Source organism: Myotis lucifugus, unplaced genomic scaffold, assembly GCF_000147115.1.
Source record: "Myotis lucifugus unplaced genomic scaffold, Myoluc2.0 scaffold_19, whole genome shotgun sequence".
NCBI classification, from domain to species: domain Eukaryota; kingdom Metazoa; phylum Chordata; class Mammalia; order Chiroptera; family Vespertilionidae; genus Myotis; species Myotis lucifugus.
The window spans coordinates 11,608,728-11,631,321 of record NW_005871067.1 but is presented as its reverse complement, the minus strand read 5'-3'; the positions used below and the strand labels follow the sequence as shown (position 1 = coordinate 11,631,321).

General features: G+C 42.1%; 1 protein-coding gene across 7 annotated transcripts in view; it reads right to left on the bottom strand.

The window, feature by feature from the left end:
- FAM168B (family with sequence similarity 168 member B) overlaps positions 1-10,820 on the bottom strand; it is a 107,846-nt gene extending 97,026 nt beyond the window's left edge. Inside the window, exon 1 of one of the 7 annotated variants that reach the window (XM_023751288.1) lies at positions 10,373-10,820. In XM_023751288.1, coding sequence (XP_023607056.1) covers positions 10,373-10,790 — 418 coding nt within the window. In that variant the 5' untranslated portion in view covers positions 10,791-10,820. Of the gene's footprint in view, positions 1-10,193; positions 10,260-10,372 lie in introns of those variants that run through there. The other 6 variants (XM_023751289.1, XM_014452992.2, XM_014452989.2 and 3 more) reach the window with 6 other exon arrangements.
- Positions 10,821-22,594: the final 11,774 nt, after the last annotated feature.

Below are 22,594 nucleotides of genomic sequence, written 5' to 3'. Positions count from 1 at the left end.
ATCAGAGCGGAGATAAACACTATAGAGACCAAAAAAACAATACAAAAGATCAACAAAACCAAGAGCTGGTTCTTTGAAAGGATAAACAAGATTGATGAACCTCTAGCCAGGCTCACCAAGAAGCAAAGAAACAAAATCAGAAATGAAAGAGGTGAAATAACAACCGATCCCACAGAAATACAAATGATTATGAAAAAATACTATGAACAACTCTATTCCAACAAAAAGGACAACCTAGACAAAATGGACATAGTCTTAGAAAAATACAAGCTCCCAAAACTCAACCAAGAAGAATCAAAAAACCTGAATAGGCTGATAACTACCGAAGAAATTGAAACAGCGATCAAAAATCTTCCAGCAAACAAAAGCCCTGGTCCAGATGGCTTTACAGGGGAGTTCTACCAAGCATTCAAAGAACTAAAACCTATCCTCCTCAGACTATTCCAAAAAATTCAAGAGGAAGGAACACTTCCAACCTCTTTCTATGAAGCCAGCATTACTCTAACCCCAAAACCAGATACAGACACCACAAAAAAAGAGAACTACAGGCCAATATCCTTGATGAATATAGATGCTAAAATACTCAACAAATTCTAGCAAATAGAATTCAGCAACACATTAGAAAGATTATACACCATGACCAAGTGGAATTTATTCCAGGGATGCAAGGATGGTACAATATCCGCAAATCAATAAATGTGATACATCACATAAACTGAGAGACAAAAATCACATAATCATATAAATTGATGCAGAAAAAAGCATTTGACAAAAGCCAACACCCTTTCTTGATAAAAACTCTCAGCAAAGTGGGAATAGAGGGCTCATACCTCAACCTAATAAAAGCCCTATATGACAAACCTACAGCCAACATCATACTCAACGGGCAAAAACGAAACGCCCCTAAGAACAGGAACAAGACAAGGATGCCCACTTTCACCACTCCTGTTTGACATAGTATTAGAAGTACTAGCCATAGCGATCAGACAAGAAGAAGAAATAAAAGGCATCCAAATTGGAAAAGAAGAAGTAAAACTATCCTTATTTGCAGATGACATGATACTATACATAGAAAACCCCAAAGACTCCATCAACAAACTACTAGACCTAATAAATGAATTTGGCAATGTAGCAGGATACAAAATTAACACCCAGAAATCTATGGCCTTTTTATACACCAATAATGAACTCACAGAAAGAGAAATGAAAAAAACAATCCCATTTACCATTGCACCAAAAAAATTAAGATACCTAGGAATAAACTTAACCTAGGACGTAAAAGACCTGTACTCGAAAAACTACAGGACATTGAAAAAAGAGATAGAGGAAGACATAAACAAATGGAAGAACAAATAAACAAATGTTCATGGATTGGTAGAATCAACATCATTAAAATGTCCATACTACCTAAAGCAGCGGTTCTCAACCTGTGGGTCGCTACCCCTTTGGGGGTTGAATGACCCTTTCACAGGGTTCGCCTAAATACATCCTGCATATCAGAAATTTACATTATGATTCATAACAGTAGCAAAATTACAGTTATGAAGTAGCAACGAAAATAATTTTATGGTTGGGGGTCACCACAACATGAGGAACTGTATTAAAGGGTCGTGGCATTAGGAAGGTTGAGAACCACTGACCTAAAGCAATCTATAGATTCAATGCAATACCTATTAAAATATCAATGGCATATTTCAAAGATCTAGAACAAATTCTCCAAAAATCATCTGGAATAAAAAAAAAGACCCCAAATAGCCACAGCTGTCTTGAGAAAGAAGAACAAAGTTGGAGGGATCACAATACCAGACATCAAACTACATTACCAAGCCACTGTTCTCAAAACTCCCTGGTACTGGCACAAGAACAGACATATAGACCAATGGAACAGAATAGAGGACCCAGAAATTGACCCAAGCCATTATACTCAATTAATATTTGACAAAGGAGACAACGCATACAATGGAGTCAAAACTGCCTCTTTAATAAATGGTGCTGGGAAATTTGGTCAGATACATGCAAAAAAAATGAAACTACATCACCAACTTACACCATACACAAAAACAAACTCAAAATAGCTAAAGGACTTGAATGTTAGACGGGAAACCATAAAAATCCTACAAGACTCCATAGTAAGCAAAATTGCAGACATATGTCCTAGCAATATCTTTACAGACACAGATCCTAGGGCAAGAGAGACTAAGGAGAAAATAAACAAATGGACTACATCAAAATAAAAAGCTTCTGCACAGCAAAAGAAACCATCAACAAAACAACAAGAAAGTTTGCTGGAAGCCTATCCACCCTGGCTGCTTGAGGCAGTCCCTGCAGGGATATTTCAAGGGACCTTGAAATGGAGATGAGAAACGCCCTAGACCAGCCGTGGGCAAACTACGGCCCGCGCCGGATCCGGCCCGTTTGAAATGAATAAAACTAAAAAAAAAAAAAAATACCGTACGCTTTTATGTAATGATGTTTACTTTGAATTTATATTAGTTCACACAAACACTCCATCCATGCTTTTGTTCCGGCCCTCAGGTTCAGTTTAAGAACCCATTGTGGCTCTCGAGTCAAAAAGTTTGCCCACCCCTGCCCTAGCCTTTGGAATGGAATGGATGGGATTAAGATCAAATAGGATAAATGCAGATGTAAGAGGACAATAGGGGGAGGAACCTGGATAGGAGAAGAAAGGTTGTTTCCCCAGGTGAGGATTTTTATCAAAAAACCCTTTAACTGAGTGCCAGAGGGGTGGTTGGTCACTTTGATCTTTGCTTGGAGTGACCTCCTTCAGTTACTTCCTTGTAGCTTAGTGGAACAATAGAGTAACCTTTGAATGGAGATGGGAAGCCCCCCTGGCCTTTTGTATAGAATGGATAGGATTGGGACCAAATAGTATAAATACAGATGTTAGGTGACAATGAAAAGAAGAACCTGGCTATGATGATCACCTGAACACTGCCTCCGTGTCTTTCCTTCCTCGCCGACTCCGTCCACACCTTTGGGAACCCCTGGACCCGCTGGGGCTGGACCCCAGCATTTTGGCGCCCGAACAGGGACCCTGAGGTAAGCCCCCCATTCCCCTAGGTAAGCCCCACTCTCGGGACGGATAGGACTCCACCGTAGGAAGAGGGTAGATAGTCTTCACCAACTCCGTCCACACCTTTGGGAACCCCTGGAACAGGATTCCCCTAGGTAAGCCCCCTCCCATTGAGAACCCCCACACTCGGGACGGATAGGACTCCACCAGGGTGCTGCAGACCCCCTTATAGAGGATAAGTAGGGTAAGAAGGTGGATAGTACAGAACTTAGATTGAGAAGATGTGCCATACTGAGTCCAAAGAAAGAAGACTCTGTATTGATCTTTAGATTAAGAAGATGTGCCATACTGAGTCTAAAGAAAAAAGACTCCGTATTGATCTTTTAACACATATGCTTGCTAACAGAGGAGTTAAGGTTACTCCCAGTCAGACGGAACGTTTTATACAAGAAGTATGTCCATGCTTTTCTGAGGAAGGAAAGGTAAATGTAAAGGCATGGGAGAAGGTAGGCCCAACAAGCCTTATCCTTAACCCCACTGAAGCCTTTCCACCCTGGGAAAGTGCAGGATTGGCAAGCTCTCCCTGGGGTGATAGATCAGGACTCAGGTAATAGCAGAAAAGCGCCAATCCTACTCTTAAAATGGATACAAGAGAGCATTTGGGGTTTTTCTTTTTAATGCCTGCTTTGGATTGAGTAAATGCATTACGTGTGTCACCACAATGGACCCAGAGAAGCTCCTTGTCCCATCGTTCCAAAGACTTAGAGTTGCCCCGATGACAGAAAAGCGGAAAAAAGAAGAAAAGAAAGGCTATGCAAGGGACTGATGTGCCAACATGGGGTCAGCTGAAGAAGTTAACAACTGAGGCCCAACAGATGGTAGAAAAGCAAGAAGTGGAAGCTACTCTCTCAGCCAAGTCCGAGGACTCTGAGTAAATCAGCAAAAGAAACTTTCATTTAGCAGAAACTCACTTATTTCGTCAAATGGAAAGACTTACTTACAGGAGCCTGGAAGGGACCTCATGTACTTTTAACCTGGGGGAGAGGAGATGCTTGTATATTTCCACAGGATGCAGACTCACCTGTGTGGATTCCAGACCGTCTAATCTGACCTTATGTCACACCACCCTTGGTCTCCTCCTCATCCTACTCCTCCCCGGTATCATCCATGTCAGCTGACCCAGAGGGGACAGCTGACTGCCCCCCAGACACCGACACCACCATCAAGCACGGCCCTGATGGACCCTTTGATGCAGCCCTTCAACTCGCTGACGCTCCGGGAAGCCCGTAGCCAATGACGCCGCCCGCTAGCCACATCAACAAGGATAGCCAAACCACCGACTTGAGGACAGCTGAAATCCCTTGACTGAAGATGTCAGCAACCTTCTACAGGAACAAGGCTCCTTGTGCACTCCATCCACTATGTTTATAGCTGTGCTTGCTATCATTGCTTGTCAGTTTTCTTCCGAGTCTTAAGCAACCCAATCTGAGAGGTGGCTGCTGATTTACATGCGCTATCATTTAAAAAATAAAAAAGAGGGAATTTGCCGGAAGCCGGTCCATCCTTACTGCTTGACACAGTCGCTGCAGGAAAGAAACATCTGCACAGCATATGTTTCAAGGGACCTGGCGTATATAGCATACTGTTCTTAATATAATATGTTTGCTCTCCTTAGCGCCATGTGTTTTAACCAAGGTCACCTCTCTGAGAAAGGTTGTTTCCCCAGATGGGGATTTTTCCCTGAAGTTAGGGAGGGGATAAAACCCCTTAACTAAGTGCCAGGCGGGTAGTTAATCACTTTAACTACAAACAATTACGCTTAAGCTACATAATCTTTACTCCCTGGAATGGAGATAAGAAAAGCCCTAATCTTTGCAATAGAAATTGACAGGATTAAAATCAACTGGTATAAATACATACGTAACAAGACAATAAACACCAGAACTTGGCTAGAGATCCTGGCTAGGCTGCTGATCAACTGAAGGCTGACTCCGTGTCATTCCTTCGCCGACTCCGTCCACACCTTTGGGAACCCCTGGACCTGCTGGGGCAGGACCCCAGCAAAAGTTCACTGCATGGGAGAACATATTTGCCAATGTTATCTCCAATAAGGGTTTAATCTCTAACATTTTCAGGGAACTCATACAACTTAACAAAAGGAAGATAAACAACCCAATCAAAAAATGGGCAAAGGACCTAAATAGACACTTTTCGAAAGAGGACATACAGAAAGCCAAGAGACACATGAAAACGTGCTCAAAGTCACTAATCATCTGAGAGATGCAAATCAAAACAACAATGAGGTAACATCTCCCACCTGTCAGAATGGCTATCATCAACAAATCAACAAACGACAAGTGCTGGAAAGGATTCGGAGAAAAAGGAACTCTCCTTCACTGCTGGTGGGAATGCAGACTGGTGCAGCCATTGTGAAAACAGTATGGTGTTTCCTCAAAAGATTAAAAATGGAACTGCCATTTGACCCAGTAATACCACTTCTAGGAATATATCCCAAGAAAACAGAAACACCAATCAGAAAAGATATATGCACCCCTATGTTCATAGCAGCACAATTTACAATAGCTAAGATTTGGAAACAGCCTAAATGCCCATTAGCAGATGAGTGGATTAGAAAACTGTGGTACATCTACACAATGGAATACTACGCTGCTATAAAAAAGAAGGAATTCTTACCATTTGCAGCAGCCTGGATGGAACTGGAGAGCATTATGCTAAGTGAAATAAGCCAGGCAGTGAAAGAAAAATACCACATGATCTCACTCATTTATGGATAATAGAGAACATTATAACCTGATGAACAAAAAAATAGATACAGAGGCAGAGAAGCATCGAATAGACTGTCAAATTACAGCGGGAAGGCTGGTGAGTTTTGGGGGAAGGGGAGGTAGTAAGAGATCAACCGAAGGACTTGTATGCATGCATATAAGCATAACCAATGGACACAAGACACTGGGAGGGTGGGGTAAGGGCATGTGCCGGGGGGTAGGGGAGGCCGGGGGAAGGTCAATGGGGAAAAAAATGAGACATATGTACTACTATTTGTAATACTTTAAACAATAAAATAAAATTAAAAAAAAAAAGACCATAGGTGGATTTTGTTTGTATCCTAATTTACATTGAAAATATTGTAAAATGGTATTTTAAACATTTTGGGACACAACTGAATATGGACTGGTATCAAACAACATTAAACAATTATTAATTTTGTTAAGTGTGATAATAGTATTTTGGTTAATAAAGGTTTTTTAAGAAATCTATACTAACGCACACAAGACTAAAAATGACATGATGCCTATAGTAATTAAACACATTCTCAGTAAAAGGGAAACTACAACAAAATGCTAATAATTGTCCCATCAAGATGTTGGGTATATGACTGTACATTGTATTGTTGTTACACTTTTTAAATGTGCATAATGAAAATATAAGAAAAAAAAACAGCTTGATGAAAAGAGGGAATTGTGAAGTTGAAGTCAAGAGCAGGACAGGAGCATGGATCAAATGTCAGGAGCCTAAGTGGGAATCAGGTAGAAGGGCCAGAGGGAGGAGGATGAGATCAACCAAAGAGGAGAGCGAAGAACCTTGCAAACATGTATAATACATGTCTTGATCACTGCTGTTGTGCCAATACCTATTACTGTGACTAGCATATACAGTAAGTGCTCTGAAGTTATTTGTTTAACCAAATACACCATGGTCCTTTAATGGAAATGTGTGTGTATGGGGGGGTGGGGGGAGGGGGGATCTATCCACACTATTAGCAAAATAATCACAATCATTCCACCAATGAAAATTTATTATTTTGGGCACTGAGGTTACAAAAGTGGACAAGGCAAGCAAGCTCTGCACCTCAGGACATACCAACAAACAAGTCAACGGGCATATAGTGCATTATTTAGATGGTGGTGAGTTGGAGACAAATGAAGTCGCCTAAGGGGGAAGTGACATATGGCTGTTACTTTCCATTGGGTGGTCATGCTCAATGATGAGTATCCCCTGAGGAGAGAGACCTGAAGGGAGTAGGGAGACTAACCATTTTGGTATCTGAGTGAGGAGCATTCTAGGCAGAAAGAAAGGCATGTGCAAAGGTCCTGATGCCAGAGAGGATTCGATAGATTTCCAGATCGTGTGGCTGGAACAGAACATTCAAGGGCAAAATGGTAGAAGATGAGGTTAAAGAAGTACCTGGTCATGTGATGGGCATTTGAGCCATTGGGTATTATTCAGAATGCAACAGAAACCAATCTTTTTGCGTGTGTCACTTCTGCTGACATCTGTCTCACCTATCATACATTGACTTCTTGCCTTACAAAAGCTCTGCTGGCTGTTGCCTGACCCTGCAAATCATGTTGTGTGGACTCCACTGCTCTAGCCAAGCACAGAACCATTAACAACAATTAAAATACTTAGGTGATGAATGAATTATTGGTGTGGCCCAACATATGAGGTTGGGGTCAGTCCTAGTCTATTCTTAAGGAATGATTAGAAGAAAGTCTGATGAGCTGTATTGTTCATCGTGCCATTGCTTAACATGCCCGTCTGTGTGCCTTTCTCCTACCACTGGACACAGAAGTAATCAGTTTTACTTGGTGCTCCTTTTGTCCATTGGGAGTGAAAATATCGCTGGAACTGGATTCAAAATGTCTGGCACTGGAATTTCAGGACATGAGTTTTGGAACTAGACAGATCTCAGTTTGTGACGGATTAATCCATCTTCCTTTGTAACTTTTAAAATAGGGATAAAAAAAGTATAATATGTAAGAGTTAGAATTATTTGTATAAAGAATTTATCACGACACCTAGCACTTAGCAAATGCTAAATAAATATTATGATTTTTAAAAATGTATAATAGATGCTTGAGCATCTGATGAAATAACTTCACAATCAGCAGGTATTTATTACGATCTGTCGGGGACTTTCCACAGTTAGGTTTACATTATGGTTATTTTTCCCAGTGTGTAGTCTCACACTCATGTGTGTATTCCTTGAGGTGATAATGATAAGCATGTGATTTTTATGCTCAGTATCCAATACTCTGTATCTGAAAAGGTAAAGCTCAATAAATGTGTGTTGAGAGCATGAGCAAAAAAAAAAAAAAAAAAAACACCATCACTACTCTGCCTGGGATTCTAGTGCCACTGGCCACTCAGAAACTCAGAATTACCCAGTCTGATTTGATTGGTATGGACCAAGAATCCCAATTCCAAGGCTAGATCTAGAGGGTCATACTTTTTTTTTTTTAATATATTTTCCATTTGGAATGACTCAACTGTCAGAATTCGTGAGTGGTTTGACACCTGCATCAGAAGAAAAATCTCAGATTTATCTTTAAAAGAGATGGCATCAAAGTCTTTGATTTGAAAATCCAATAATAACCAGAGGAAAAGTATATTTAAAACCCACAACTGTACTACTATCTCTAGTTTCAAAACATGCTATGGCCTAAATAAAGTTCCCCCACAAAATAGTAATTATAAAATTTTAAAGGCCTTATACCTTAGTATTTCATGTCAGTAAAACTAATATCAAGGGGCTTAAATTCTCTCTGAGACACCAATATACAAGATACAATATCCCTTCATACAATCAACATCAGAAATTCTCAGTGATGTATGGTATCATCAAGAGTGTATAATAGGAGAAAGTTCTCAACTTCCACAGATTTTACCTTCACTACCAAGGTTTGCAATCTATTGGGAGAAATTTATGTATTTCTACATAGAACAACTGGAGAGATTTCAACGATATAGAGTGGAACAAATGTACTGCCTTTTTAAATTGTTCTCAACTGATCCAGGAAAAGAAGTTTTTCATATAAGACAAGTTTGGTTCACAAAAATTTCCCTTTAAACTACACAACCAATAAAAAGTTAAAATCATATTTTTAAGAGCACTTAAGTTTTTTTTTTTCAATTCTAATCTTCTAGTTCTGTGGCATTACACTACTCATTGTCCCAATGTTTGAAAATTCAAATAATTCTGGCATTACAATTCTGTCTAACCTTAAAACAGAAATGAGTTGAAAAGCAGTTGTAGAGCGGAACAACTGAAAATCCTAACAAATACAGGAGAGCCTGATAGGAGGGCAGGGGTAGCAACTGCAGCAGATGGTGCTTCCTCCTTTCTCATGAGTGTCAGGCACTTGCCCTACACACATTGCCAATCCTTCCACTATTATGAAGAGCAGAAGGCAGGAAGAGGGGGCGCTATTGTGCTGGGCACTTCTAGTAACTACTGCACCAAAAACACCCAGCCCAACCCAAGGAAGCAGGCTGTTTCCAATTCTTAAAGCCTTCAGGGACCTCTACCAGACCTTAGTTTCACAAAAGGGCTAAACATAAGCAACATATGCAAACACTCGTTGCAGGCCCGAGTAACTTAAAAGAAAATCTTCACAATGTGAACCACCGTAGCTTCAACATTAGAACAAAAATAGCTTTGACTTGTTCAATTATTGGCTTAAAATGCAAAAATAACCCACTACATCTATACGTGCCAAAGTTTAAAAATGTGCTCCTATTATTGCCAAAAACAAAAATTATTAATCTAGTGTTTCATACAATATTTGGGAAAGTACCTGAAATTACAAACACAAGGATGACTTGAAAATTTAAGGAGTGGGAAACAGACAAACCTTTCCATCTAAAAAATTTTCTTGCATGCCAAAACACTCCAAAATATTTTTATGTATGGCTTTAGTTAAACATTATACAATCCATTATGTGCACACTTATATACACTATAAAGGAAAAATAGCCTGTTTGTAGACAGTTTGTAAAACTGCACCTTTTTCAAAGTTAAGCCAGACTGAGCCACAAAATGTCCTTTCTGACGAAAACATTAAAAGCCTTTCAAGCTGGAGGGCAAACACTAAGCTTCTGCCAGGCAAATGGAATAATTTCGACTTCGTGGATAGACAAAGTGAATAGATTACATATATGAAATTATCAAAATCATAAGAACCCAAACCTAACTTACAGAAACAAAAACCCGCTGCTTTTTCATTTTTCATCCAATTTCCTGATCTGATCTAACTCAGACCTTAAAGAGCCCAGAGAACGTTTTTGTGCAAAGACTTCACCTAGGCAGCAGCCCTCGCAGCCCACACCGCACCTGCCCGCGCCCCGCTCCGCCTACCAGGCTCTGGGTCCCAGGACCCCGTACCTAACACCGCCCAGCCCGGCCCTGCGGAACAAAGTGCCGCGGATCCCTTCCAGGGCACGGAAGGACCCGAGAGACGGACTCGACCTTGGTGCCGCCCCAGGGCGGCTGCACAAAGAGCCGCACTTCCGGCCAGACAGCCCACCGCCACTCACCGCGCTTTTGTGGCGTCCTGGGTCTGGAGGACCGACTTGGCGAAGGGGCTCCGCAAGGGGCAAACACCGCGAGGCTTGCTTCTTTGCGTGGGTTGAACTTTGAAGCTCCGTCTCCGCCGACCCCGCCGCCTCCGCCTGGCCTGCCTCTCCACAGCCCGCGCTCCCCGCCCAAGCTGCGCAGCCGGGCCTCGGACTTCACTTCCGCCTGGAGCGCGCCGCCGCGGGGGGGCGCGCCTGCGCGGACATCCACTGCACCTTCCAGGCTCTGGAGGTGAGGTGCAGGCTCCCGTCTGTGTCCGAGGGTCCCTCTGTGCCTGATGGAGAGATGGAAAGAAACCAAGTGGTGTGGCGACCCTCCAAGGTACAGACAGCGGTTCTCAACCTGTGGGTCGCGACCATCGGAAAACACATATAGCATATCAGATATTTACATTACGATTCATAACAGTAGCAAAATTACAGTTATGAAGTAGCAACGAAAATAATTTTATGGTTGGGGGTCACCACAACATGAGGAACTATATTAAAAGGTCGTGGCATTAGGAAGGTTGAGAACCACTGAAGGTGGATAGCCAGAGAGGCCCATGGCGCCAGCAGGTCGTCCCTGTTGATCTTTTCGAATAAACGCTTATATGGAATGTTTTTCCTCAACCTATTTTTGCTGTTCCTACTCATGTATTATGGAAGGAACATATTGGAACATAATTGTAGCGTTTTCTTAATATCTTATTATTGCTGGAAATGGAGTATCCCTTTCCCCACTCTGTGCTGGGTGTGGGGTCCTTACTATATCTGGAGGAAAATAATTTTCTGAGACTCGCATAGGAGGGTGAGTAACTTTTATTTGCATGGAATTAGATCTCTGGATTTCCAAAGTCCCATTTCCCTTAAATTAGTCCTGGAAGATGTGTAGCTGGGGATTCAGTAGAGCTAGAAGCAAAGTCAGCATCCAAAGTTTTCTTTCCATGTGCAGTTGGGTCTAGTGCAGCATCAGGCTAGTTGCAGGTCTGTTAGTCCATTGTGTGGTTACGCACATAGCCTGTGAGCCATGTGGGCGAATGCAAGGTATCTAAGAGAGTGCCAGAAGCCAAGAGGGCAAGAAATCAAACTTTTTGTTTAAGTGATTAAATATCTCAAATCTTCCCATGCCGGCAGTGGCCGTGCCTATGCTGACCAATGACCTGTTCTCAGGTGACAAACACCTTCCCTATTTCACCCAGACTTTACTGGGCATGTGTCTATTCTCCCCTTGTTCAGTCCCTTTCCCCAGCAATCTGCAGGGAATAGACCTGGGGAGTATTAAACTGCAGCTTCCTGGCAAAGCTGCACACAGGATATAGCTATAATATTTGGCCTTCCCTTTGCTCCATTCCTGTTATTAATAGCTAGGTTAATTAAAATGTGTTGAAATAGGAGTTTTTAGGGGTGAAATAGGCAAGTTTAGGGAATTTTTAAAAATTAAAGGGGTCCATGGAAAAAGCACAGGCTACCCAGCTGCAAAAAGTTACATTTCCATAAGACAAGGGAGTTGGGGGAAGCAGAAGTTACATTTCCATAAGACAAGGGAGCTGGAAGTAGCAAAAGATACACATTTACAAAATAAAGGGAAGGAAGCCCCTCATTCAAAGAAGGAAAATTAGGAAAACAATAAGGGAGGAGGACCTCACAAGTCCCATGTGAGGTTTGACCTTTTGAGCTCAGGAGTTGCTATAGTGACCAAATCAAGGCACAAAAAACTGCAGTCCTTATAAACTGTGGAAGAAGGGACTAGGTGGGACTCTTTCCCCTTCCCCACATGGGAATCTGTACTTGTTCTTCAATATATTTCCACCCTTGCTATACCATCTTCTCTTTGTGGTTTCTGTTAGGTCTGATCAAATAATTGACTCATATACCACCCCGGTAACTGGCTTTGCAGGCCATTTCACTATGGACATTCCCTTTGCTGAGACCACATTTCACTTGCAGGGACCACATTCCATTATCTCCCCTCTGGGTATGCACAAAGAATTCTCTGCCCAGAAAAAGCCCTTCAAAAGTCCTTTAAAAGCCGCTGACTCCCGTCACTGGGTTCTGGAGCCATCCAGACTCAGCCACCTGGTGTGCGGATGATTGAATGAATTCGTAATCCCTCACCATTCTGCCCTCGTGCGTTCCTCCTTCAGCGACCTAACAGTCTTTGACTCTGACGGACAAAGAGCCCAGGGAACACCACGTGTTCCAGTCCAAAATTCCCGTATCATAATCATTATTGAAAGGGCGAGGGCTAGGCTCTCCACCTTGCCCCAGGGTAAGGGCTACGTCCTCCATCTTACCTTGGCCACGTGCTTGGCAAGGAGCGTCTTCCCGGAAGTCTAAGACTCTGCTAGCCACACCCAGGAACAAGACATCGACTTGCGCCTGGCCAATCGGCAAAGCACAGTCCTTTCTCCTCCCCTTACTCCAACCCCCCCTATATAACCGGTCTCGAGGCGGGGTTCGCTCTCTTGGCCACTTGGCTAGCCGATGTGTCGGTGAGTCTGGTGGATGGGAGCTCAAGCTAGCTTGAAATACAGATTCTTATGCTTTTGCATCGGACTGCTGGCTCCCTGTTGGTTTCTTGGGAATCTTGAAATCTGGGCATAACAATTATGAGAAAATGTATTTGATTTTGTATTTAAAAACAGCCACTGCCTACAAGAACCTTCATGTAAACATGCAAAGGGGCTATGCTGATGGGTGACCAATAGACAGCTGAGCACCAGGCTTACCTGCTGAAGCCAGGGCTGATCTAGTGGTGGTGAGGATAGGAGTAAATGCTACCTCACCAAGAGCATGCTTCAGTCATGATGGAGAGGTACCACACAATGGACACAGCACACACTGCCAGACACTTTTCAATGCTATGAATTCATTAAGTCATTTAATGCACATAATAAATTATTTTACAAATGAAGAAATTGAGACAAAGAAGTTGACAAACTTCCTCAAGAACACACAAGTACTAGGAAGCTGACCCAGGATTTAAACCCGTTTCTGACTTCAGAGTGTTTGCTCTTAAAGGGATTTTAGCTTTCCTGGGTTGATCCCAAGAAGGAATATACCTGTCAAAAACAATTTCTGATAAGTGGACCCAAATTTATAACCAGAGTTTAGCAGCCTTTATTACAGAGGCATGTCAGGAAAAATCTGAAACTAAGCTGCCACGCCTCCTCCACTACATTCCTGCCTTCTGAGCCCAATCTTATAAAGGAGTTCCTGGAATCCTATTTTGGCCAATGGTCTGAGACCTGCCCTATCCAATTAGAGATACAAAGGTATATCTTTATTTGCATCTCCATCCTGATGTAGTGGCTCCATAAGGACCAATCACAACAGTGCAATTTGGACCAATAAAACTAGAAGTTTGGATTGCATAAAAATGGACCAATCAAGTATGGGACTCAAGGACCCAATGAATTATTAACATGGGGGAGAAGATATGCATGTGTTTCTACCCCCACAGGGCCACTGTAGATTCCAGCTCGTTAGATTAAACCCTAACATGGCATGGCACAGTGACTACCAGAACTCCTCTAGTCACTGTATCTACAAAATCAGAACTAGAGTAGTGAACACACTTCACAGACCCCGACATTCCAAAGCAGAAAGTCCACTGCCTCCCTCTGTCTTCTATAGCCAGTAAAACAAAAAAGGGGGAGATGTGGGGAAGCATGGGACTTGGTTGGAAAGTCTGTAAGGAGGAGCCTCCAAAAGGTTGGTGGCCAGCGATCTTGCCAACGGCAGCAGCCCCTGCCTTGAATTTTCCAAACAAGTCTGAGCCCCCCGGGGGTTTTACTGAAATCTTAATGTTTAGTCTTTAGACATCCTTGCTTGAAAGATACTGCAGATACATGTGTTTTCTCAAGGATACTTACCCTGCTGATAGTACCTAGAAGTTAATTTTAGTTCAAACTATTGCTACAATAAAAGCCCAAGGAGGCAGGTGAATGGGGCTGTTTGGTTCCTATAGCCAAGCAGTCTCTTAGTCCTCTCTCTTTCACAGAAATGTGTGCCAGAATAATCATTCATCCATTGCCCAGGGTCTGCTGGTCAGCCCCGGCAATCAAGGACTAGAACAAGTACTTTCTCTGTTAGCCAGCCTCCTGTCTGTGGGAGTGTGCCTTCCATTTCTGGTGGAGTCTGCATTTTCTTGTTCACCTGAATTAAGTCTCTCCTTTTACTGCACCTGAAATTGGGGACTCCTGTTGACATTGGATTGGTGGCAGTGACCTTTTGTTGACATTCAGAACTGTTCTCACTGTCTGTAGCATTAATAGGACCCACAAGTTCCCTGCCTTAGCTCAGAACCAGGGGGTCTTCCTCAAAGGGTAGAGTCTGGGATGGGCCATCTGGCTAGGGCCCAGAGAGAGCAGGACAACTCTGTGGGACTGTACTCATCAGAAAGAGCCCAGGCAGTTTAGCTTGCCCTGAAGGAGCAGAAAACAACCTGATCTCAAGGAACACTCCCTATAGTCCCTAAAGACTTTCCTAGACATCTGTAAGATTTCAGTACAAATTAAATTAGTTGCAAAATATGTTATTTCGGGCACACTAAATGTACACAGTTTTAAATAAAACTGGATATCATTCTTTCAAATATCTATTGGAATATAGAGACCATGGTGATTTGATTGCTGCTGTTGGTCACTTTAAAAATACATAATTTCATAACAGTATGAAATTTTATTGTTCTTTTTAAACTTTGAATTCCTGTTTCAATTCCACTTCTACAGAATTTTACCCTAATATATTAGTATATTGGACATCTTTATTTTTTAGTTGCTTGTATCTGTCAAGATACCCAGGAAATGCTGCAGTAACAACAAGTTCAAAATTTCAGTATCTTCACACAACAAAATATTATTTCTCATTTAAGCATTAGGTCCAAAGCTGGTGGAGTCATTTAAAGAAGTACACAAAAAATAAAAGAATTTGTCAACAAACAGTAATCAAAATGAAAAAAAAAAAACCTAGTATTTAAATAACAATTAGAAGATATAATGGAAAAAAAGATTTATTTTGTACAAGGTTACATAGGGAAAATAAATAAATAAATATAACAATATAATGCCTAGCAATAAACTTTTATAAGAGTCATTTAAATCTGTATGAATAAAAGTTTAACAACCAAATGGCACAAAAGAACATGGAGAAAAACATCATATTCTAGGATAAGCAGATTTAATATCAGAGTAATGTCAATTCTCCCTAAATTAATTCATGAATTTAATACAATTCCTATAAAACAACAGTCATTATTTTTAATTGAAGTGTTTTTAATTAACATATGGGAAAAAGAATCAACCAAAAAATCAAAAGCAAGAATATGCCAGGAAAACTTTGAAAATAAAGAGTAATAGGGAGGGACGACAAAAGATGGAGGCATAGGTAAACGCCTGTACTCACCACCTCCCACAACCACATTAAAATTACAACTAAAATACAGAACAACCATCATCCAGAACTACTGGAAAGCTGGCTGAATGGAAGTCCTACAACTAGAGAAAGAAGAAAGCACACAGAGACTGGTAGGAGATGTGGAGGCGCGGAATGGGCTGGTCCAGCACCCATGTGTACCGCTTTTTTAATCAGGAGGTAGATGGTCTTTGTGGAGGCTGCCCAGAGGAGCAAGGGGTCCCAGCCCCACACCAGGCCCCCAGCCCAGGGTCTCAGAACTGGGAAAAGAAGTCCCCATAATTACAGGCTGTAAAAACCAGAGCAGATTGGAGCACAGTGACACAGAGGCTGCTGGAGATCCAGCTATTCCTCTTAAAAGGCCAGGACCACGAACTGAACTTACAAAGTCCTGCTTCCTCTGAGCTCCAGCACAAGCTTGAGGCTCTGGGGGACACATTTGTCTGGCATCTGTGCAGAAACTTGGGGGCGGCTTTCTGCCAGACAGAGGTACTTGGAGGGATTATTGTTCCTGTGCTGGGACCTCCCCATTGCAGGGCTGACTGGCAGCCATTTATCTTTGCTTCACCCTGGTGATTCCCTAAGACCCCACCTCATCCAATTTACAAGCCCAGCCAAGCTGCCTACAGCAGATTTTGCATATGAATGGCCTGTCCTTGAAAATCTCAAACAAGCTGCAGCTGGGTCAGGGAGCCCAAAACCTATCAATAAAAGGCCCAGGACCTGGCACTAGCACCAGCATGTCTTGCTTCATAGCTGGGCCTCATCTGGGCACTTCCAAATCCAACAAAAAGAGGAGAAATCTGCAGATCTCTGTAGCTCCTGCTGGTGACTCCAGGCAGTGGATGACTTTGCACCTCCCTGGAGACCCAAGAGCTGGTGTACCCAGTGGTCAGTGTCAGACCATACCAGATTACAACTCTACACATCCATAAGCGACACACTCAGTAAGCACCAATGCCCAACTGAAGCAAGTCCTGCTCAATAGGGGTGTGTCCTGCATAATAGATCTCCCACTGTAGTCGCAGCTGGTCCTCACAGCAAATTGGCCTGGAGGTCAATTCCCCCTAGTGACAATCAAGTCTCAACTACAACAAGACTGTGTTCACACCCCACAAAGGGGTGCACCTAGAGTTCCCAGCTCAGGTGACTGGGGAGGCTGAGCAACTGGACCCTATAGCACACCAACTACACAGGCCACTCTATCAACTGAAGGAGGAGACATAGCATCTCTATCCAACACATAGAAACAAACACAGGAAAGCACAAGTTATAAGGTTACTCAAGAATCTTCTAGAAATCTCCAAGGAACTTAGTGAGACTTTCAAAAAATTTTGTGATAATGTCAAACACATGGAAAAGGACAAGTCAGAAATTAAACATACACTGACTAAAATAAAGAATAATATGCAGGATCCAACAGTAGAGTAGAGGATTCTGATAACTAAATCAATTATTTTGAAATATGAGGATGCAAAAAACACCCAACCAGAAGAGCAAAAATAAATAATAATCCAAAAATATGAAGATAGTGTAAGGACCCTCTGGGACAACTTCAAGCATACCAACATCTGAATTATGGGGGTGCCAGAAGAAGAGAGAGAGCAAGATATTGAAAACCTATTTGAAGAAATAATGACAGAAAACTTCCCCTACCCAGTGAAAGAAATAGACTTGCAAGTCTAGGAAGCACAGGGAGTCCCAAACAAGAGGAACCCAAAGAGGACCACACCAAGACACATCATAATTAAAATGACAAAGGCTAAATACAAAGAATCTTAAAAGCAGCAAGAGAAAAGCAGTTAGTTACCTACAAGGGAATGCCCATACGACTGTCAGCTGATTTCTAAACAGAAACTATGCAGGCCAGAAGGGAGTGGTAAGAAATATTCAAAGTGATGAATAGAAAGGATCTACAAGATCGATCTAGAGACAAATGGTAGGGGAGGGGAGGGTTAGAGAGCAACCAAAGGACTTGGGTGCATGCATATTAACATAACCAATAGACACAGACACTGAGGCGGTGAGGGCTTGCCCGGTGTGGGAATGGCTGGCGGGGGGCAGGGAGGGGGCATCAATTGGGGGAAAAAGACATGTAAAATTTTAGACAATACAAAGAAAGAAAGAAAGAAAGAAAGAAAGAAAGAAAGAAAGAAAGAAGAGAGAGAGGGGGAGGGGAGGGAGGGAGGGAGGGAGGGAGGGGGGAAGGAAGGAAGGAAGAAAGGAAGGAAGAAAGAAAGAATCTACAACCAAGATTACTCAACCCAGCAAACATATCATTTAGAATTGAAGGTCAGATAAAAAGTTTCACAGATAAGAAAAAACTAAAGGAGTTCATCACCACCAAACCAGTATTATATAAAATATTGAAGGGTATTCTTAATAAGAGGAAGAAGAAGAAAAATAAAAAGTTAAAAAATATGAACAACAAAATGGCAACAAATACATACCTATCAACAATTGAATCTAAAAATCAAAATAAATGAATAATAAATCTAATGAACAGAATATACTGGTGAATAAAATAGAATCAGAGGCATGGAAATGGAACAGACTGATGATTCTCAGAGAGAAAGGGGGTGGGGGGCAGGAAGAAATTAAACAAAGATCTTATATGCATATATGTATTAACTATGGACACAGACAATAGGGTGGCAAAGGCCTAGGGTGGGAACCAGATGGAGGCAATGTGGGGGGGAAAGATAATAATCTCAACAATGGAGAGAGAGAAGATGGCGACCGGCAGGAAGGCAGGGAGGGAGAGAGTGTGAGAGCACGAGGGAGTAGTAGAGGAGTGTGTGGACATGTGTGGTGTGTGTGTGTATGAGCTAGGGACAGTTAGATTCTGCGGGTCTTCTAAGGGGCTGCTAAACCGGGCAGTCTTAGATGGCGGAGCCCTGCTCCCAGCGCGGACACTCCTGGGCAGCCAGCACAGGAACAGAGACTATGCCATCTTGAGAAACAGAGCTGCTTGAGACTAGGATCCTGGCCTCAGAACCACCCAGTCTGGTCTCAGACACAAACCAGGACCCTAAAGCCACAGGTGACAGAGACCTGCGACCACAGCTACAGAGCCACGGACACCAAGAGTCCAGAAATCCCCACGGCAGATCCATGAGTAACAGAGCCCATCCCCCTCCCTGCAGGCTCGCAGGCAGCGCCATAGTAACTGATAGACTGACCCCTTGCCCGGGCCTCAGTGCTGCTACAGGGACCTTAGCCTGGAAGTGTGCGAACAACGGAAACTTGTCCCGCACAGCGCAGGCTACAGGAGCCTTGGCCTGGAAGTGCTCGAACACCTGGAACTTGTCCAGTGCTGCGCAGGCTAAGGGAGCCTTGTCCTGGAAGTGCGTGAACACTGGGAACTTGTCCAGCGCAGCGCAGACTAGGGGAGCCTTGGCCTGGGAGCTAATGCACGAACGCTAGGAACTTGTTCATCGCAACACGGGCCCCAGGACCCCGATTCTCTGAGCAGGAGGCAACACCAAGCACCAGTGACTTGACTGTGTTTCTTATCACCTGTGCCTGGGATCCCTGATTCCCTGTGCATTCATACTAAGACACAGTGACTCCAATTCTTGGTGCATGTGCACACAGGGACCCTGATTCTCAATGCAAGTCTGCACGAAGCAACAGAGACTCTGATACTGGATTCTTGGGGAACTCTGACTCCTGGCGCACGCTAGGGGGCTCTGATTTTCAACATACTCCAGGGGGGTCTCTTTTTCAGCACGGTGCAGGCGGGGTCCCTGATTCTAAGTGCACACATGAGGCCACACTGAGCACTGGTAATGCTGACTCTGAGCGAGCCTGGTTCCCACCAACCCACCACAACCACACATCTTAGTGTCAGAGCTCTTCAGTGACACTAGGGTGGTTGCAAAGCTCCCGCTGCACACGGCCTGGGCCCACGCAAGTTGACGTTTGAACCATCTGGAGATAATCAGAATGGGGAGACAACACAACCCCCAGAGGAGGAAAGAAAATGAGGAGTCGCCAAAAAAGGAAATTAATGAAATTGAAGCATGCAACATGACAGAAAAAGAATTCAGAGTAATAGATGTACAATTCATTCACTGGATGGATGAGAAAATCAACAACCTATGCAAGAATCAAGAAGAAATGAAAAGTGATATAGCTACAATCAAAAACACCATGGAAGGTTTCAACAGTAGACTAGAAGAAGCAGAGGACCGAATTAGTGAGTTAAAAGATAAGGTAGAGAAACAAGCTCAATCTGAACAGCAACTGGAGAAAAAAATTAAGAAGCAGGAGGAGAGCCTAAGGGAGTTTTGGGACAACATGAAACAAAGTGACATACACATAATAGGGCTCCCAGAAGGACAAGAAGAGCAGCAAGGATTAGAAAATCTATTTGAAGAAATAATGACAGAAAACTTCCCAGATATGGGGAAGAAAAAAGTTATACAAGTACAGAGAGTCCCAAGCAAGATGAGCCCCAAAAGACCCATAACAATACACGTCATAATAACAATGGCAAGTGTACATGACAAAGAGAGAATCTTAAAGGCTGCAAGAGAGAGACAGAGAGTTACCTACAAAGGATCCCCATCAGATTATCAAATGATTTCTCAACAGAGACACATTAAGCTAGAAGGGAATGGAAGGAGGTATACAAAGTGTTGCAAAACAAAGGACTGAATCCAAGAATACTCTATCCAGCAAGACTATCATTCAAAATTGAAGGGGAAATTAGGAGCTTTGCCGACAAAAAAAAAAAAAAAAGCTAAGGGAGTTTATCACTACCAAGCCAGCAATGCAAGAAATGCTAAAGGGACTGGTTTAAAAAGAAGAAATATAAAGGTAAGAAAGAACACAGGCACAAAAATAGAAATGACTACAAGCAAGTACCTTTCAATAATAACTTTAAATGTAAACAGACTAAATACTCCAATCAAAAGGCATCGAGTGGCTGAATGGATAAAAAGACATGAACCATATATATGCTGTCTACAAGAGACCCACCTCAGAACAAGGGACTCACACAGACTGAAAGTGACGGCATGGAAAAATATCTTTCAGGCAAATGGAAATGAAAAAAAAGCTGGGGTAGCAATACTTATATCGGACAAAATAGATCTCAAAGTGAAGGCCATAATAAGAGATAAGGAAGGCCACTTCATAATACTAAAGGGATCGATACAACAAGAGGATATAACCCTGACAAACATATATGCACCCAATGCAGGAGCACCCAAATACATAAAAAAAAAAACTCCTGGAAGATATCAAGGGAGACATTGACAACAATACAATCATAGTAGGGGACTTAAACACACTACTGACATCATTGGATAAATTCTCTAGACAAAAATCAGCAAAGAAACAGCAATCCTAAATGACTCACTAGATCAGATGGACTTAATGACATCTTCAGAACATTTCACCCCAAAGCCACAGAATATATGTTCTTCTCAAGTGCACATGGGACATTTTCAAAAATAGACCACATATTGGGTCACAAACAAAGTCTCCCCAAATTCAAGAAGATTGAAATCATACCAAGCATCTTCTCAGACCACAATGGCATAATATTAGAAATAAATTACAATAAAAACAATCCAAAAAACTCAAAAACTTGGAAGCTGAATAGCATGCTACTAAATAATGATTGGGTTACCAATGAGATCAAAGAAGAAATTAAAAACACCCTGGAAACTAATGACAATAACAGCAAAGCAATCCAAAAATCTATGGGACACAATGAAAGCAGTCCTGAGAGGGAAGTTTATAGCACTAGAGGCCTACATCAAAAAACAAGAAAAAATGATAGTAAATCATCTAACACTACAACTCAAAGAATTAGAAAGAGAACAACAAGAAAAGCCCAGAGTGAGCAGAAGGAAAGAGATAATAAAGATCAGAGCAGAAATAAATGACATAGAGACCAAAAAACAATACAAAAGATCAATGAAACCAAGAGCTGGTTCTTTGAAAGGATAAACAAGATTGATGAGCCTCTAGCCAGGCTCAGCAAGAAGCAAAGAGAGAGGACTCAAATAAACAAAATCAGAAATGAAAGAGGCGAAATAACAACAGACCCCACAGAAATTCAAAGGATTATTAAAAAATACTATGAACAACTCTACTCTAACAAACTAGACAATCTAGAAGAAATGAACATATTCCTAGAAAAATACAATCTTCCAAAACTCAATCTGGAAGAATATAAAAATCTCAATAGACCAAAAACTATGGAAGAAATTGAAGCAGTCATCAAAAAGCTCCCAGCAAAACAAAAGCCCGGGGCCCAACGGCTTCACAGGGGAGTTTTACCAAACATTCAAGGAAGAACTAAAACCTATCCTCCTCAGACTATTCCAAAAAATTCAAGAAGAAGGAACACTTCCAAGCTCATTCTATGAAGCCAGCATCACCCTAATACCAAAACCGGATAGAGACAACACAATGAAAGAGAATTATAGGTCAATATTCCTCATGAACATAGATGCCAAAATACTCAACAAAATTCTAGCAAATCGGATCCAGCAGTACATCAGAAAGATAATACACCATGACCAAGTAGGATTTATCCCAGGGATGCAAGGATGGTACAATATCTGCAAATCAATAAACGTGATATATCACATGAACAAATTGAGAGAAAAAACCACATAGTCATATCAATTGATGCAGAAAAAGCATTTGACAAAATTCAACACCCTTGACAAAAACTCTCAGCAAGGTGGAAATAGAAGGATCATACCTCAACATAATAAAAACCATATATGACAAACCCACAACCAACATCATAATCAATGGGAA